This window comes from Garra rufa, chromosome 3, assembly GCF_049309525.1.
Source record: "Garra rufa chromosome 3, GarRuf1.0, whole genome shotgun sequence".
In the NCBI taxonomy this organism is placed as follows: Eukaryota; Metazoa; Chordata; class Actinopteri; order Cypriniformes; family Cyprinidae; genus Garra; species Garra rufa.
In genome coordinates, this window is record NC_133363.1 from 4744201 (window position 1) to 4763158 (window position 18958).

Sequence of the window (18958 nt, forward strand, 5' to 3'; positions counted from 1 at the left end):
ATTTGACAGTTTATATACTTTTTAACCTCAATTGCTCGTTTTGTCTAGCTCTGCATGAGCTCTGTGTATTCCAGTTCAAGACAGTAAGGGTATGTCGAAAAACTCCCATCTCATTTTCTCCTCCAACTTTAAAATCGCCCTACATTGCTGCAGAAGTACCAACCCAGTATTTACAAAATGAACATGCAAAAAAGATCAAACCCTTTACAAAAAAAAAAAAAAAAGGTAAAACCGTATTGTAGGATGATTTTGAAGTTGGAGGAGAAAATTAGGTTTTTAGACATACCCTGACTGTCTTGAACCTTAATACATAAGCATTTGTGGTTAGAAAGTGTATAAATTGTTACATTAACCGACCGTTTCACTAGATAACTCAATTCTTCCTAGGCTAGGATCGTTTAGAGCGATTTGACGCTGCATTCAAGGTCACTGGGACCGTTGAAGTCCACTTTAAAGAGAACTTTACTGAAATGTTTTCCTCAAAATACATAATTTCTTTATGACTGATAAAAAAAAAAGTCATTAACGTTGTTTTGATTCTTTAGGGTCTTAATTAAAAGTCTATAAAATTCTCTGGTTAAAAATTCTCAAGTGTAATAAAAAAACACCCTTTTACCTTGTCAAAATCAGCTCTGCAAAAACCTGGTCCCTTTAAATGCAAATGAGCTTTGCTCGCCCCGCCCCTCTCTGCCTGGTATGGATGAGTCGTAATGTTTACTTTAGCTGCATTTAGCAGCGAAACTTGCCAACAAGCACATTATTAAGTAAGGCCATTTGCAAAGATGCATAAAAAAAACCTTATACTCACTTCTGCTGCAGGGGTGAAGCTGCATCACGGATGATTCACAGGAACATAGACACGTAAGTAGAGCGGGATCGGTGCTTTCCTTTCGACTCTGAAAGTAACGTTATCCTCTGCATCTTCAGCGGCTCAGATGTCAACCGCTATGTTCATTATTACATCTAACAACAGAACACCTCAGTCGCTCAATCAGAGAGATTCTTGTCTTCCCCTGCACATGAGTCGAAAAAATTGCCAATCGGAGTCGGACTGTTTCAGCTCGGTGAGGGCGGGTCTAAGCTAAGGCGCTCATGTCAATCAACTATCGTGGGAGGGGCCTCTGTTGTATGCCGTCACACCCACAAGAAGCTGAGAATGACCTGATTTTAAAAAGGGGATATTACTTTTAAAGATTAAAATAATACCACTGGGTGGATTTTTATCATTGTAGTGTGGTTGTGTACACAAACTACCAACACATTAACGTTCAAACTACATGTAAAAGTTAGTTTTGCATCCGATGACCCCTTTAAGTGTGCTAAGAAACGGTCATAAATGTTCATTTTGACCTTCCTAAAAATACTACTAAGCTAAATAATTGTGAACTAACCCATACTTGTACAAGTGTTTGCTTTCTCTCCCTTTCACACTCATGCATGTGTGTTGATTCAGGAGAAGTGGAGAATGAACTCAGCTGGCAGCTGCTCCTGACTCCAAATACATCAAAAGGCAATGTTTGAACTGCTTGTTCTGCAGAAGCCAAGCGTTTTCTCTTTTAATCTCCCTCCTCAGTATTACACATACACAGACACATTGGGCGGCGTGATGCCAGGCAGCTGATGCGGCATTAGGAAGGAAGGAATAGCTTTTGGGAAACAGATGGGAGTCGGAGCTAATGGACTTATGAGGCTGACAGTCTCTGCAGGGTGAGGTTAGGCAGGTTACCCATTCACCAGCTCAAGAATGACTAAGCAGAAGGAAAAAAATACATTTTGCATTGAAAAAAATCAGACACTATGTAACGTTTTGCCCTCTAGTGGTTAAAAACAGAACTGCTCACCTGCTTTGTCTCTGCTGATGAATGTGGTCCCTCGTGAGCACGTGGAAATATGACTAAAGAGCAGATGAACAAATAAGGTTTGTTTCTGTTGTTTTTACACATGATCCATGATCATTTTGTCATTTATTCTGACAAACTTTCAAGTCTGAACCATTTTTCTCTGTGTACGGAAGTGACGTAACACTCAGGCGGATGACCTAAGTATAAAATTTCCCACAAAATCCGTCCAGACACCTATAAAATATAAATAAGTATTATAGGTTTACCAAAATGCAATTGGGTAAAGATATCCCTGCTGAAAACAGTTAAAACCATCACAGAAATTGTAATGGTTTCCACTAAAAATATTACAAACAGTCAACTTTTAACCATTAAAACCATTATAAATTGTTTTATGTAATGTGTTTTGGGGGATTTTTTATTTTTTATTTTTTTTATTTTGTGGTTTTAACAAGCCACCAATAGTAGAGACCATAGGTACCATTACATTTTCCATTAAAACCATTACAAATTCTGTGATGGTTTCTATTGTTGTTTTTTTCTGACGGGTTTGATTTAGTAGATGGATTTATTGCATTCTTTTGTTATTACATTTTGTTATATTTATCAAAACAAATGTAGTATGTAATAATATTAATTTCTTAAAGGTTAAATTTTTAAAGTGTGCATGTCCCTTTCACTCATGTGTTTGCTTATTTATAAATGATCAATATTTGAACTGTGAAGAAATCACATACTTTTAAAAAATAAATTAAGCTCGAATAATGGATTTATTCATATTTGGCATATTTGCTAATGCCAGTGTTTCATTAGAGGTCAAAAAGCCAGTGGAGCAGCAGGTGAAATCTATAAGAAAATGTCTGGAAACCTGTTGCACTTGTTCATTTTTAATTTATATTTTAAGTTATGCTATTTTAATACTGTAATGAGAATTTGATGATACAAACTTAAACGTACTGGATAAAAACTCACAAATACTGACTTTTTTTTTGCACTTGTGAGTTTGTATTTCTCAATTCTGACATTTTGTCTCAGTATTGTGAGATATAAACTCACAACTATGAGTTATAAAGTCCTATTTTGAGGGGGGAGAAGACTTATATGTTCTCAGAATTTGCAAGTTTGTCTCAATTCTGACTTAAGTTGCAAAAAAGTCAGATTCTGAGAAAAAAGTCACAGTTGCGAGCAAAAGTGTCTGATAAAACATTTAAATGTTTTAATATTAATTTCTGAAGTGTTGCATTTTTAAAGTGTGCATGTCCCTTTCACTCATGTGTTTATTTATAAATGATTGAACTGTGAAGAAATCATATACTTTTAAAAAATAAAATTTTAATTACTTTAATTTACTGTATTATTACTATATATGTACAATTGAGGTCAAAAGTTTACACCCCCTTTTCAGGATCTGCAGAATGTTAATTATTTTACGAAAATAAGAGGGATCATACAAAATGCATGTTATTGTTTATTTAGTACTGCCCTGAATAAGATATTTCATATAAAAGATGTTTACATATAGTACACAAAAGAAAATGATAGTTTAATTTATAAAAATGACCCTGTTCAAAAGTTTACATACACTTGATTCTTAAGACTGTTGTTACCTCATTGATCTACAGCTGTGCGTGTTTTTTTTTTTTTGTTTAGTGATAGTTGTTCATGAGTCCCTTATTTGTCCTGAACAGTTAAAGTGCCTGCTGTTCTTCAGGAAAAATCCTTCAGGTCCCACTAATTCTTTGGTTTTCCAGCATTTTTGTGCATTTGAACCATTTTCAACAATGACTGTATGATTTTGATCTGTATGAGATTCATCTTTTCACACTGAGGACAACTGAGGCACTCATATGCAACTATTACAGAAGGTTCATACGCTCACTGATGCTCCAGATGGAAAAAACATCCATTACGAGCCGGGGGTGAAAAGTTTTGGAATTTGAAGATCAGGTTAAATTTAACTTATTTTGTCTTCTGGAAAACATCTTCTGTAGCTTCTGAAGGGCAATACTGATTGAAAAAAATATATATATTTCGGCAAAATAAGTAAAATGTACACATCTCCATTCTATTCAAAAGTTTTCACCCCCAGCTCTTAATGTATGTTTTGTCCTTCTGGAGCATCAGTGAGCGTTTGAACCTTCTGTAATAGTTGCATATGAGTCCCTCAGTTGTCCTCAGTGTGAAAAGATGGATCTCAAAATCATACAGTCATTGTTGGAAAGGGTTCAAATGCACAAATGCTGGAAAACCAAAGAATTTGTGGGACCTGAAGGATTTTTCTGAAGAACAGCAGGCAGTTTAACTGTTCAGGACAAACAAGGGACTTATGAACCGCTCACAAAAACCCCCCCAGCTGTGGATCATTCAGGTAACAACACTATGTCCAAATAAGATTCTAAAAATCAAATAAAGTCCTACAGGACAAAGTGAAATTCCATTCAAATAAATCAGAAGGATTCACAATTCTAAGAATCCAGTAAGATAAACTGAAAATAACTAAAAATAGCAGGACGAGACTGGAAGCAAGACCCATAAAATTTACAAATGGCCGCGCCCACTCTTACATAAAGAAAATGGTGGATACACTCTCAGAAGAAAAAAAACGGTACCTTTCAAAAGGTACTAATATGAATCAAATAAACTACAAAGTTGTTTTGCAAAGGGTACCGCCCCAGTGAAAGACTTTGTACCATAAAAGCAAGACAAAGAGCACTACTTCCTGTGTTACAGTGCGGCTCGAGAGCATTCACGGGTGGGCCTGCGCTGTAGGATCTCTCCGCAAGTAGGAGGCAAATCTTTGGAGTCGGCCCACTGTCTTCTCCACCATCTCCTGTCACAGACGAGTCCCCTGCTGCCACCGACTGCCTTTCACTCCAGCACTGTAAAACTTCTTAACTAGGACTAAAATCAGAAGTTTGATGTGACTCCCGTTGACTCCTCTGTGTGCTGCGTCCCGTGTTCGCCTGCCATCTCCCCGCTGCCGCACCGACAGCTCGTCAGTCACTGTCTGCACGCTGTTACACACATTCAACAGCTGCTTTCTCTTGCTCTTTGGTCTTATTAGACAAGAAACGCAGCATTTGTACAGGAGGATGTGTGCATACACTGTTGAATTATTCATTGCGGAACATAAAGATATTCTGAAGCAGGTGAGAGCGCGGTTGTATGAAATCTAGAGGGATTCATTTTACAGGAGTGCATGCATTTTGAGCAGCCTGCGAGTGCTGTTAAGTTCCTACTCATAAATAAGGAAAATAACGGCTTTTGATGGTGGAAGTGTTTTTTTTTAAATCCACTTTTTCATTAAAGAAAAGACAGATTATAAGGAAAACAATTATCCTCTTGGTAAGTTATGAAATGTAAAATATATTTTAATTTTCCATATTTAGTACACAATATATTTAAATTAAGCTCGAATAATGGATTTATTCATATTTGGCATATTTGCTAATGCCAGTGTTTCATTAGAGGTCAAAAAGCCAGTGGAGCAGCAGGTGAAATCTATAAGAAAATGTCTGGAAACCTGTTGCACTTGTTCATTTTTAATTTATATGTTAAGTTATGCTATTTTAATACTGTAATGAGAATTTGTTGATGCAAACTTAAACCGTACTGGATAAAAACTCACAAATACTGACTTTTTTTTGCACTTGTGAGTTTGTATTTCTCAATTCTGACATTTTGTCTCAGAACTGTGAGATATAAACTCACAATTATGAGTTATAAAGTCCTATTTTGAGGGGGGGAAAGACTTATATGTTCTCAGAATATGCAAGTTTGTCTCAATTCTGACTTAAGTTGCAAAAAAGTCAGATTCTGAGAAAAAAGTCAAAATTGCGAGATATTAAATCGCAATTTTGAGAAAAAAGTTACAATTGCGCAAAATAAACTCATAATTCTGAGAAATGAGGTCAGAATAGTGTGATATAAACTCGTAATTCTGAGAAAAAAAATCTGAATTTTGATATAAAATTGCAATTCTGATAAAAAAAGTCACAACTGCAGGATAGAATTTCAAGATATAAAATTGCAATTCTGAGAAAAAAGCCAGAATTTCAAGATTTAAAAACACAATTTTAAGAAAAAAAAGTCACAATTGTAAGATATAAAATCACAATTCTGGAAAAAAAAAAAAAAAAAAATCACAATTGCGAGATACAAACACACAATTCTAAGAAAAACGTCAGAATTTCGAGAATTAAAATTCCAATTCTGAGAAAAGAAGTCACAATTGCAAGATATAAAATGGCAATTCTAAGAAAAAGATACAATTCTGAGATATAAAGTTGCAATTTTGAGAAAAAAAAAGTCACAGTTGTTTGATTTTCCTATAAACTCGCAATTCTGAGAAAAAAGTCAGAATTTTGAGATAAAATGCAATTCTGAGGAAAAAAGTCACAATTGGAAGATATAAATTTGCAATTCTGAGAAAAAGTCAGAATTTCAAGATATAAAATCAATTTTAAGAAAAAATTAGGTATTGCGAGATATAAAGCCGTAATTTTGAGAAAAAAGTCACAATTGTGAGTTATAAAATTTCTATAAACTTGCAATTCTGAGAAAAAAAGTCACAATTGTGAGATATAAACTTGCAGTTTTGAGAAAAAAGTCACAATTGTGAGATATAAACTCTGTGATCATATCAGTCTTTTTTCACCTCAGAAATGGACTTTATAACTCGCAATTGCAAGATACAACTATTTGAAAATTTGGAACATGATCGTACAATTCTGAGAAAAAAGTCAGAATTTTAAGATACAAAGCCGCAATTGTGAAAAAAGTCAGAATTGCATGTTTATATCTTGCATTTCTGACTTTATTTATTGTGAATTTATATCCCGCAATTCTGACTTTATAACTCACAATTGTGCATTTATATCTCACAGTTCTGAGAAAAAAGTCAGAATTGCGAGATGTAAACTTGCAATTGTGAGAAAAATAAAGTCAGAATTGTGAGACAAAAAGTTGCAATTACCGTTGGAAACAGGCTTCCATTTGAGGGTGAGGACATTTTCAGCAAATTTTCATTTTAAAAATGAACTGTTTCTTTAACCTCTTAAGAAATGTACAACAGTAACAACTCAAAGTTCTGAGTTTTGCTCATGAGCTTAGTAATATTTAAGGGCCAAAATATTTCAGTCTCAGTCAGTCTCTGATCAGGCGTGTGTGTGCAGCTCACAGCTTTGAATACATCAACACACGGTAAAATATTATAATTCTTTTCAGTTGTCGAAATCAGGCAAACAGCGATCCCGATTCAGACTTTATGCATAAACATTATTAGTTCAAGCACAGCACTAATCCTAAATTCAAATCTGTTCGCTTAGCCCACGGCGGCCTCTCACTGCAGACATCACATCTCCCTTCTGAAAGTAATTCATTGCATCCAATTATTTCAACGCTTCTCCCTTCAAGAGCACTGTCCCAAATAGACCTTAAGAGGAAGCGCACGGCACATTGCGTTTTATGCCCTTATTTATATTCTGTTTGATTTGTTTATGCCTTGGGAATGGAGGCAGCTTGTCTGTCGGTGGTTGTTCGGCACAAATCATGAAACCGAGCCTCTCAGTGGCCAGGAAAACTTCCTGATGTATTCTGGATTTCAGATATTATTTACTAGTGAGTGGCTGGTATCTGTTGCTTTGAAATGCTTTTGAAATCTGATAATATCTGATTAATATGTGACCCTGGACCACAAAACCAGTCATAAGGGTCCATTTTTACATAATCTGAAAGCTGAATAAATAAGCTTTTGTTAGGACAATATTTGGCCAAGATACAACTAAAATCTGGAATCTAAAGGTGCAAGAAAATTAAAATATTGAGAAAATGGCCTTTAAAGTTGTTCAAATGAAGTTTTTAGCAATGCATATTGCTAATCAGAAATGAAGTTTTGACATATTTAGGGCAGGAAATTTACAAAATATCTTCATGGAACATGATCTTTACTTAATATCCTAATGATTTTGGCATAAAACAAAAATATATATAATTTTGACCCATACAATGTATTGTTGGCTATTGCTACAAATATACTCATGCAACTGGTTTTGTGGTTCACACTTAAACCTAACCAGACCATCAAATCTGTTGTTGACCATAACTGTATCCTACTTCAACTACTGTAAAAGTGATTTGTAATTTAACAAGTGTATTGTACCTAACAATTATTTGTTGTACAATGTAGAGTGTAAGTACAAGTTAAAGTCATCGTATATAAAGTGGGACCATGGTGTTTGTAATGGAAATAAATCTATGGAATATTAATTTTTTTTTTTTTTACAAAATGTAATGATAATATAAAACAGACAAAGAACACTCTTAAAATAAATGTTATTTATTGACATCTCTGGTTCCATGAAGAACCTTCAACATTCAACAAGAACTGATCACTGAAAGGTTCAAAAATGGCTCTTCAATTGCAAACTTTTAAAAGCTTTATTTTTTTAAAGGCAAACCCGGGTATTAGGACTTGTATGGCTTGATATAACACAAATTATGTCTCTTACTAATATATGTAGTAGAAAACCCATAAAATATATATGTTACTTAAAAAATTCACAACGTTTTATACATATTTTGGACTATGGACGTTGCCATTATTTTGATTATGTAAAACAGTTGCGCTCATTGAGCTAATGCCACTATCTGTATTTTTTATAACGTAACACAATTTGAACACACAATTTGGAAAGTAAAATACTGAAACGATGACCACAGCTACTGACAGACCAGGTAGATAAAATTATATAGATTCTTAAACTTGAGTGTCTATTTACACTAAGTGCAAATAGCCCGCCTTGTTGGCAAAGGCTATTTACACTAACTCCACCCACCAATGTGTGATTGAGATAATCAACACTACATAAGATGGTTGTTAAATATTAGCTCCAGTGGATAAATTGCGAGTTTTGCTTTTTTGGACGCAACTGATCCAGGTTCGAATCCCCCTTCTGCCATTTTTTTTTCTCCCTTTTCTAATCTCATATCATATTGGAAAGGAATTTATTTTCAATAATCATGAGGGACATATTGAAAAGTTGAAAATAAAGTATGGGTTAGGGTTAGGGTAGGTGTAAAGAGGGCTTATTGTCCCAATAAGGCAGTACCATTTAATAAATTATCATTTACACTCAGTGCGTAATTACTGCATACTGTTAATGTACTACAAGATATTTCAACATAGTGTAAATAGAATCTAGCAGTTTGCACTTAGTGTAAATAGAACCCATTGTTATTTGCACTTAGTTTAAATAGCATCTATTGTTAAAAAAATATAGTATTGTCTCTTACTGTAAAAGCATCTAATTGTATTTTCACTTAGTGTAAATTGCATTTTTTTAAGAAAATATGCTATTTTCACTTAATGTAAAAAGCATCCACTTGCTATTTGCACTTGGTGTAAATAGCCTCTATCGCTATTTACATTTAGTGCAAATAGCCGCTGCCATTTTTAAAAAACTTAATCTTTCATATTTTTCTTCTAGGTATTTTAGTAAGAGACATCATCTATGTTATATTAAGACATTTATAAGTCTTAATACACAGGGTTCCCTTAAAGATCGAAGGTTATTGGTTAATTATCCTATTCCAATCACAGTTCTTTCATTTAAACAGTATCGAGTATCAATCTAAGTCACAATGCATTATTTCTTCTGCTCCACGTCTGCAACTCTTATCTTGTAGTCTCTTTTACCTCCTCCACCTCTTTCTCAGGGAGCCATCCAGTGTTCTCCCACAGAACTGGAGAAGTGATGCCAATCACACAGCCAGCGATTCTCTTCCCAGCATTCCCACTGAGTTTGCTCTCCTCATCTGAACCCATTCCCAGATCGTCCTCCTTCTCATGAACCACCACCGAGCGTCCCATAATGGACTGACCCCCGAATAGCTTGGCCTCCGGGAGCTTCAAGAAGCGCCTTATAACTCCATGCTCGGAAGCAAAGTTGCCCAGGTCTCCGGGATGACCGGGATGGAGAACCGCCTGCGGATTGTAATGAGGACCGACAGTGATGCATCCTTGACTGAGGTCTCCATATTGATGGATGTGGATGGCGTGCACTTGCTGATCGCTGACATTCAAACCGCGGAGGTTGATTCTCACTTTTAGAGTTCCATTGGGAAAGATCTGCATGAAGAGCACCTGCCCAAAGATCTGAGGCTGGCTGGGGGGTAAATTAGGGTGGGGAACTACTTCACAAGTGGCGTAGATTGTGTTGTTAAACTCCTCGACTTCTGGCTTCGGCGCTTCGACGATCACAAGAACAGGATTGTCGGAGAACTCTGCATTTTGTATATGCAGCGCCAGCAATATTAGAGCGAGTTTTAGGATGATTTTCTCCATGCCTACAGTGAAGAGTGGAATCAGTGAAATCATGCAATTATAAAAATGCAGCATTTTTGATAGAGATGCAATTCTATTGAGTGCACATCAAAGTTCTCAGTTTTGTTCTTCTTTTTTGTGCATTAGCCAAATTTCAAAGCTTTCTTCCAGGGAGCTTTGTGAGGGGAAGTTGCATTAGCTTGAAACAGCACAGCCAGATTAGATTGCATCAAGGGTAAAGTAGCACAACCTTATGAAAAAAATTCTGTGTACTCTTGTGAAAAACAAATTCGCATTATATTGAATGTGCACTTGTGATGTGCTTCAAATATGTCTTTCTTCAGTCATAAAGAAATTATGTTTTTTGAGGAAAACATTTCTCCATATAGTGGACTTTTATTTTGCCCGTGAGTTTAAACTTCCAAAATGCTGTTTAAATGCAGCTTCAAAGGGCTCTAAACGATCCCAGCTGAGAAAGAAGGGTCTTATCTAGTGAAATGATCAGTCATACACTTTTTAGCCACAAATGCTTGTCTTGTCTAGCTCTGCAATGCATACTCTGTGCACTCCGGTTCAAGACAGTTAGGGTATGTCAAAAAACTCCCATCTCATTTTATCCTCCAACTTCAAAATCATCCTACATCGCTTCAGAAGGACCAACCCAGTGTTTACAAAGTGAACATGCAAAGAAGATCAAACATTCTTTACAAAAAAGGTAAAACAGCGATGTAGGACGATTTTGAAGTTGGAGGAGAAAATAAAATGTTTTTTTGACATACCCTGACTGTCTTGAACCGGAGTGCACAGAGTATGCATCACAGAGTTAGACAAGAGGAGCATTTGAGGTAAAAAGTGTACATTTTTAACATTTTTTAAAGAAAATAACCGATTGTTTCACTAGATAAGAACCTTCTTCCTCAGCTGGGATCGTTTAGAGCCCTTTGAAGCTGCATTTATACTGCATTTTGGACGTTCAAACTCAAGGGCACTGTTGAAGGCCACCATCAGGAAAAGAAAACATTTCAGAAGTTTTCCTCAAAAAACATAATTTCTTTACAACTTAAAAAAGAAAGACATGAACATCTTGGATGACAAGGGGGTGAGTAAATTGCCTATACATTTTTGACTTTCTGTCTGTTTCTTAACACACTTAAGTACACACTCACTTTCAAAAAGTAAGCCAATAATGTCAAATTAAAAGTTACTTAAGTGCTATAAGGTAGATTTTAACCCTTTAACTGTCACACCCTATTTTTGAACATATATGACATATAAACTCAAATTGTTAGAATTCATGAACACTTTTCAATATAGACCTTTTTGATGAAAACAATCAGCAGATTATGCAGGAGTGGAATCATATTTAAGATATAAAAGTATCAAAATGTTATAGAAGTTTTACTGTAAAGAAAATGCACTGTGCTAATTTTTTTATGTTTTATATAAAATAAATATTTTACATGACAAGTTTTACTCTAAAATTGCTAATAAATGAAATCCGTATGTCTAAATAAGTTATGTTACAAATTTGAAGTTGATATAAAAAAAAAAAGTGAGGTTCCTGTGAGAATTGTTTTGGATGCATTTTTCTGTCACAAATGTCTAAATGTCTTTGTCAAAATGACTTCTTTCACGAAATAACCACCAAAATAGAATATAGAGACTCAGACATTTACAACAATATGTATTTTGTCACGATTATAAAATACCGTAATACATTTTGTAATATGACACTTGACACCACCCACTAAGGGGGAGGAGACTGCTAAAAGATTTTAAAATTCTTTTTCAAAATGGTTTTCACAGGATGAATTTAGATGTTTTAAGCCTTCAAACGATATATATATATATATATTGTATGATGATTATTATACTATGTGATAGGGAAAAAAGACAACGATTAAATGCGCCAAGTGTCCCACAGTTGGTTTTAATTATCTTGTGTTGTGCCTAAAAGAATTTAACGTGTCTTATTTGATACTACATTTAAAGTTAATATATTTTGAATGCACAGATTTGCAACTTCATCATTACAAATGTGTAATTACAAAGAAATGTAAATATAGAAATAGATGTTAAAGTATAGAAATTACATTAAAGTATATTTTAGTTTACCATAGATGTTTGTCAGTACATTCAGCAGTACTTTAACCATATTTCAAAAACAACACAAGTAATTATAAAATTACACATAAAGATACTTAAGTCCGTAAGTGTCTCAAAATTGAATTTAATATACATTTAAATTTTATTTTCATAATATACTCTTTTTTTAAAATAAAGGTGCTTCACGATGCCATAGAAGAGCCTTTTTGTCTAAATGGTTCCATAAAGAACCTTCAACATCTGAAGAACATTTCTGTTTCACAACATGCTCTTTGTGCTGAAAGAAAGTTCTTCAGATTATAAAAAGTATACAAGAAATGGTTCTTTAAAAAACCTTTGACTGAATGGTTCTTTGTGGAACCTAAAATAGTTCTTATGAGTTTTTTAAAGCACCTTTATTTTTAAGAGTGTAAACGTTAAAAAGAAAGTCAAAATATTCATGTTTTTGCTTTACACTAAGATATTTAATATTTTATATAGCTAAATCTTGACCTCAAAATGCTTTTCTTTCATCTGTCTGGTACACAAAAAAGACCATTGCATAAAAAGCCACATTCCTGTTTAGTCACCATTGATTCAAAATTTGCACCAAATATCAATTACAAATAAATATATAAAGAAAAACACTGAAAAACAGCAAAGGCATTCATACCGTAAATTGAATTGTTGTCCTGAAAAGCTCACAAGATTAGTGCAAAGCTTAATCTGTGTGCAGCCGTGAACCGGGGTTGAACGAATGTCCACTTGTGATCAAACTTTGTATTATTGATTGGCTGCTCTTCTGAGAACTCACAACTTACATAACTTACAAGTTAACCACGTAACCACACTCCTTGTTATGTTTGGTTACAGTTACTTTACAACTACACTCTTAAAAAAAAAGGTGCTTCATTATGCCATAAAAGAACCTTTTTTGTCTAAATGGTTCTATAAGGAACTTTTAATGTCTGAAGAACCTTTCTGTTTCACAAAATGTTCTTTGTGGCATAAGATTATAAAAAGGTAAGAAATAGATGGCAATTTAAAGAACCTTTGACTGAATGGTTCTTTGTGGAAACAAAAATGGTTCTTCTATGGCCTCACTGTGAAGAACCTTTTAAAGCACCTTTATGAAACACATTAACACAACATTAAAGTTGTGTTCCGGTCATTTTGATCTATAGAGAGGATTTTCTTTTTTTTTTGCTAAAAATGCTATTAATGTTATTACAATGGACTGAAACTTACAGACCTTGCTACAAAGGTAATAAGAACTTCTCTTTTTTTTCTTCATAGTTTTGTACTTTTTAAAAAAAAACAAAATTTGTCCCCATCTTGTTACAGTTGTGGTGTTTGGAGTCAAAAATAACTAAACTGGCCTCCAAAAAATACTACTCCAATTCAAAAGTTTGGGATCAGTACATTTTTTAATGTTTTTAAAGAAAAACACTTTCTTATGCTCATCAAGGCTGCATTTATTTGATCTAAAATACAGAAAAAACTATAATATTGTGAAATATTATTTAAATTTAAAATAACTGTTTTCTATGTGAATACATTTAAATTGTAATTTATTCCTATGATGCAAAGCTGAATTTTCAGCATCGTTACTCCAGTATTTAGTGTCACATGATCCTTTAGAAATCATTCTAAGATGCTGATTTATTATCAGTGTTGAAAACAGTTGTGCTGCGATACCTGTGATACTTTTTTTCAGGATTCTTTGATTGATAAAAGGTTAAAAAGAACAGCATTTATTTAAAATAGAAAGGATTTCTAACAATATACACAATTGTTTCAACATTTTTATCCTTTTTTTAAAGAAATTAATACTTTTATTCATCAAGGATGTGTTAAATTAAGTGATAGCATTCTTAGAAAATATTTGTATTCTTTTTAACTTGTTATTCATCAAAGAATCCTTAAAAAATATTCACAGGTTCCATAAAATATTTGTTACCTGTGTGGCGGGAGGGGCAAACGACAGACACAGTGGGTGTGGCGTCAGGCCTCGGAGAGGCTTTTATTAAACAGAAAATAAGGGAAAGTGAGTCCATAAAGTAAAACAGTGTCCAAAAATAAAAGGGGAGTCTGGTGTCCTCGGGTGCTGGGGCAGCGTGACGGAACGGTAGTGTTCAGAGGGGAAGGGTCCAGGAGAGGGGCGGAGTCCGGCGGCCGCGGGCGCTTTCCATACTAGCGCCGGGGTGCTAGGGCGGCGGCATCTCCGGCAGGCTCATCCCTCTCGAGCTGTCCGGCGCTGGGGCGGCGGCTTCTGGCGGCCTCAACCGGACCGCGGGTCCGGCGGCTCTCCAAACTCTTGTGGCGCGGGATTCCCTCTTCACCCCCTCCTGGACCCGCGAGGACACCAGCGTGCATGCACGGGGGAAAGAGACCGGTCTCCCGAGGAGAGGCGCGCTCGGGATTTAAACAGCGGCGGTGATGAGGCTTCATTTACATCAGGTGTCCCCATCACACGCCGCCAGCCCGAGCCGATTACACGCCCCTCCTCTCCCCTACACACCCACTCCCGTCGGGAGCCTGGAGAAGGGCGGCGAATACGGGACGGGGTGGTGATGAAAATTAGGGGGGCGGGCAGACGCCTCGCCACATTCCCCCCCCCAAGCGACATCCCCGTCCTAAGGTCGCCGCCCACGCAGGAGTGCTACCTTCCTCATCCAGGCTCCAGCGGTCGGAGTGGGCGGGGATTCCTCTCCAAGGCAACGCTCCCTCTCGCCGCGTACCGGAACAGGGACAGAAAAACCGGTATTAGTCGACAGCCTCAACCAACCGCAGGATAAGTGACTAACTGAAACATCACTTACCCTTCTTGCGGCTGGGAGGCCGTCTCCGTAGTTCTCCGTCCCCGTCCGGGTCTTCACGAGCTTTGGCGAGCGAGAGGGGATGACGTCATCAGGTGTTGCCCACTGCGCTGTCTAAGCCCCGCCTTGCCCGCATTCTCCACCACTGTGGCGGGAGGGGCAAACGACAGACACAGTGGGTGTGGCGTCAGGCCTCGGAGAGGCTTTTATTAAACAGAAAATAAGGGAAAGTGAGTCCATAAAGTAAAACAGTGTCCAAAAATAAAAGGGGAGTCTGGTGTCCTCGGGTGCTGGGGCAGCGTGACGGAACGGTAGTGTTCAGAGGGGAAGGGTCCAGGAGAGGGGCGGAGTCCGGCGGCCGCGGGCGCTTTCCATACTAGCGCCGGGGTGCTAGGGCGGCGGCATCTCCGGCAGGCTCATCCCTCTCGAGCTGTCCGGCGCTGGGGCGGCGGCTTCTGGCGGCCTCAACCGGACCGCGGGTCCGGCGGCTCTCCAAACTCTTGTGGCGCGGGATTCCCTCTTCACCCCCTCCTGGACCCGCGAGGACACCAGCGTGCATGCACGGGGGAAAGAGACCGGTCTCCCGAGGAGAGGCGCGCTCGGGATTTAAACAGCGGCGGTGATGAGGCTTCATTTACATCAGGTGTCCCCATCACACGCCGCCAGCCCGAGCCGATTACACGCCCCTCCTCTCCCCTACACACCCACTCCCGTCGGGAGCCTGGAGAAGGGCGGCGAATACGGGACGGGGTGGTGATGAAAATTAGGGGGGCGGGCAGACGCCTCGCCACACCTGTTACCAACATTGATCATTCTAATAATAAATCAGCATATTAGAATGATTTCTGAAGGATCATGTGACACGTGAGACTGGAGTAACAGCTGATAAAAATTCTACTTTGCATAAATTATGAATAAATTATATTTTAAAGTATATTTAATGAGCATAGGAGACTTCTTTAAAAAAACAATACATCGCTTAGTGATCACAAACTTTTGAGTGATGTCTTTTTATGCTATATTATTACAAAATATTGTATTCGATGTTTTTATCATTTTTTTTTTTTTTCAAATTAGCACACACTGTATAAAAATGTGTGATTTTTTTTCTCGCACTTTATTACATTGTGTTTTATCATTACAGACTATATATAACAGAGCAGTTATTTTTTGTTCGAAATTATCGATCTTTGGCCTCATTCAACTTTTTTTGAATTAGCAAATCCTACAAATAATGTTTTATAATGGTAGCAATAGCCAGAAATACATTGTATGGGTTTTCTTTTATGCCAAAAAATCATTAGGGTAATAAGTAAAGATCCTTTTCCATGAAGACATTTTGTACATTTCCCACAGTAAATATATCAAAAGTTAATTTTTGATTAGTAATATGCATTGCTAAGAACTTAATTTGGAAAATTTTCTCAATATTTAGATTTGTTTGTTCCCTTAGATTCCAGATTTTTAAATACTGTCCTATACAAACCATACATCAGTGGAAGAAAGTGTATTTATTCAGCTTTCAGATGTATAAATCTTAATTTAAAAACTGACCCTTATGGGGTTTTGTGGTCCCATTTTTAAAGCCACTCCTTGTTCATCTCACATAAAGGACTGTCATAAGTGAATATCTGGCAGTTCTTCTGTTTCAAGAAAGCATTTGTGCAGACTCTGTCCTAAGCCTGTCAGGCCTATTTCACATGCAATTGGCCTGTTATTTAATTGTCTGTGAAAGCGGAAATAAAAATGCCCTGTATTTCAGATTTATACAGTGCAAAGTCTTGTTAACGCTAACTTTGTTTTTCCCATCACCATCAATTCCCAGCCGCGAGCAATGATCCAGTTGCTATTATGTAGCTTGTTAGCCATGCCTAGGCTGTGTAATTACCTGTGTCGACGGCAATGATTGTCTTCTGCACTGGCTGATTCATTGCAGTATATTATCATAATCTGAGATGTACAAGAGCTCAGTACATTCTGAGACTTCAGTCGGGATATTCTCAAAGGCTGCCAGTACAGGTTTTGGTGATTTCCTAGTAATATCTTGGATAGAAATAAATAAGGTGTTGTCTATTACTGAAAAGTGATTTCTGAGTAATAAAACTTCTCAAATCTTCACAGTAAAATTGGATATTTGCAGCCAGACTTATGATAGGTCATTTATGTCTGAGACATCTTTTAGTATCATACTGAAAGTGATAGGAATTAAATTAATAAAAATAAAGATAATTAACCATTCAGTTATTTACTTGCATGTTGTTGAAAAAAACAAAGAATTCTGAAAAGCACTTTCATGAAAAAGCATTTTTTATGTTTTTTTTTTTTAAAGTTTCTTCTGCTCACCAAGCCTGCATTTATTTGATCTGAAGTACAGCAAAAGCAGTCAAATTTTGAAATAAATGAGTGTTTTCTATATGAATGTGTTTTAAAATGTAATTTATTCCTGTGATTTCAAAGCTGAATTTTTCGCATCATTATTCCAGCTTTGAAATCAGGAATAAATTACATTTTAAAATATATTCAAATAGAAAGCAGTTTTTAAAATATATTATTATTTATTTTAAAATATTTCACAACTAAATCAGGCTTGGTAAGCAGAAGTGACTTTAAAAAACATAAAAAATCTGTGTTGTATGCTTATAATTGTTTTGCATGTGCACTTGTAATTTACTAGAAATTAATAAAAGTAATTTTATTAATAGTAGATTGTAATTGTACTCGCGGATGCATATTAAATTAAACAAAAAGGCCACAAAAAGAAGCACTTTCATGATTGTTTTTCTTTAAAAAATATAAATTTTGAAAAATATAACATTTGAAATCATTACAGTTTAATATTTTGATGTGCGCAGTAACATACTACAGCATATTTTTATTTATTTATTTTTATTATTGAGCAATAACAATTTACAAACTCAAGTGGGGAAAACAATAATACACACTTTACCTTAATTAAATTGCCAATCCTACAAATATATATATATATATATATATATATATAATCTACACACAATAAACAACAAACAAGTGAAATACTTTTTAAATATACTTTTTTCGGGGGTTGCAACGAAAAAAAAAATACAAATCTTACCATTCTTAAAAGGAAAGAGACTCATACAAGGTTTTATACAATTCACCAAATGGTTGACTTTCTGTTGACTTAGTGTTTTAAAGATTATACAACAGCACATGTAGTCTAAGTATATTGATTAGGCCTTAAATGTTAACTCTAGTCTGTAGTGATTCAGTATCACATTTACGGTTAATATATTTTAAATGTAAATTTTCAAAAAAAATTTTTTACTTTTAACAACAGTTAATTGCAGTTAATTAAAATAATAAAAATGCATCAGTAATGGCTAGCAAAGAAAATCCAATGAGACAAACTCTATACCGCCCCATGCGGTTAATACCGGAAGTGCAGCTCTGCGAGGAGGCGGTCGGCTTTATTTGGCGCTACATATAATAACCTCCGCGTACTCTATGCAGGGCACCCACAGTGTAAATGATTTAAAACACCTCTCTTGCATCTCAAGCCAAAATACATCGAGAACTGCAATAAATAATATGCATAAACAGAGGTGTCTGCTGCAGTGTTCATCTCCAGTGCACTTGAAATAATAATGATGAGGTAAGTGCTTCCGGTCGCCATCTTGTCGTTTAGCCGTGCATGAGAGAGAGAGCGCAGCGGCTGCGTTGGAGTAACCGACCAAACTCTTTTCTCTTTTGCTTTATTAACATTTCTATCACGAGATGTCAAAACGGCATCGGCTGGATCTAGGCGATGATTATTCGTCGAGCAAGAAAAGGTCGTCTGACGGGTATGTTGAGCTTGAGGACTGTGTTTAGCAGTTCGCTGTGGAGGGAAAGAGCGGCTAGCTTGTGCTAGC

The 18958-nt window shown here is 36.2% G+C and overlaps 1 protein-coding gene across 1 annotated transcript; it reads right to left on the reverse strand.

Moving 5' to 3' along the window:
* Positions 1–9230: 9230 nt before the first annotated feature.
* LOC141331849 (extracellular superoxide dismutase [Cu-Zn]-like) lies at positions 9231–13014 on the reverse strand. Its single transcript, XM_073836886.1, has 2 exons — positions 12923–13014; positions 9231–10187 (listed from the first exon to the last, which is right to left on the reverse strand). The coding sequence occupies exon 2, from the start codon at positions 10183–10185 to the stop codon at positions 9517–9519; it is 669 nt and encodes a 222-aa protein (XP_073692987.1). The 5' UTR covers positions 10186–10187; positions 12923–13014; the 3' UTR covers positions 9231–9516.
* Positions 13015–18958: the final 5944 nt, after the last annotated feature.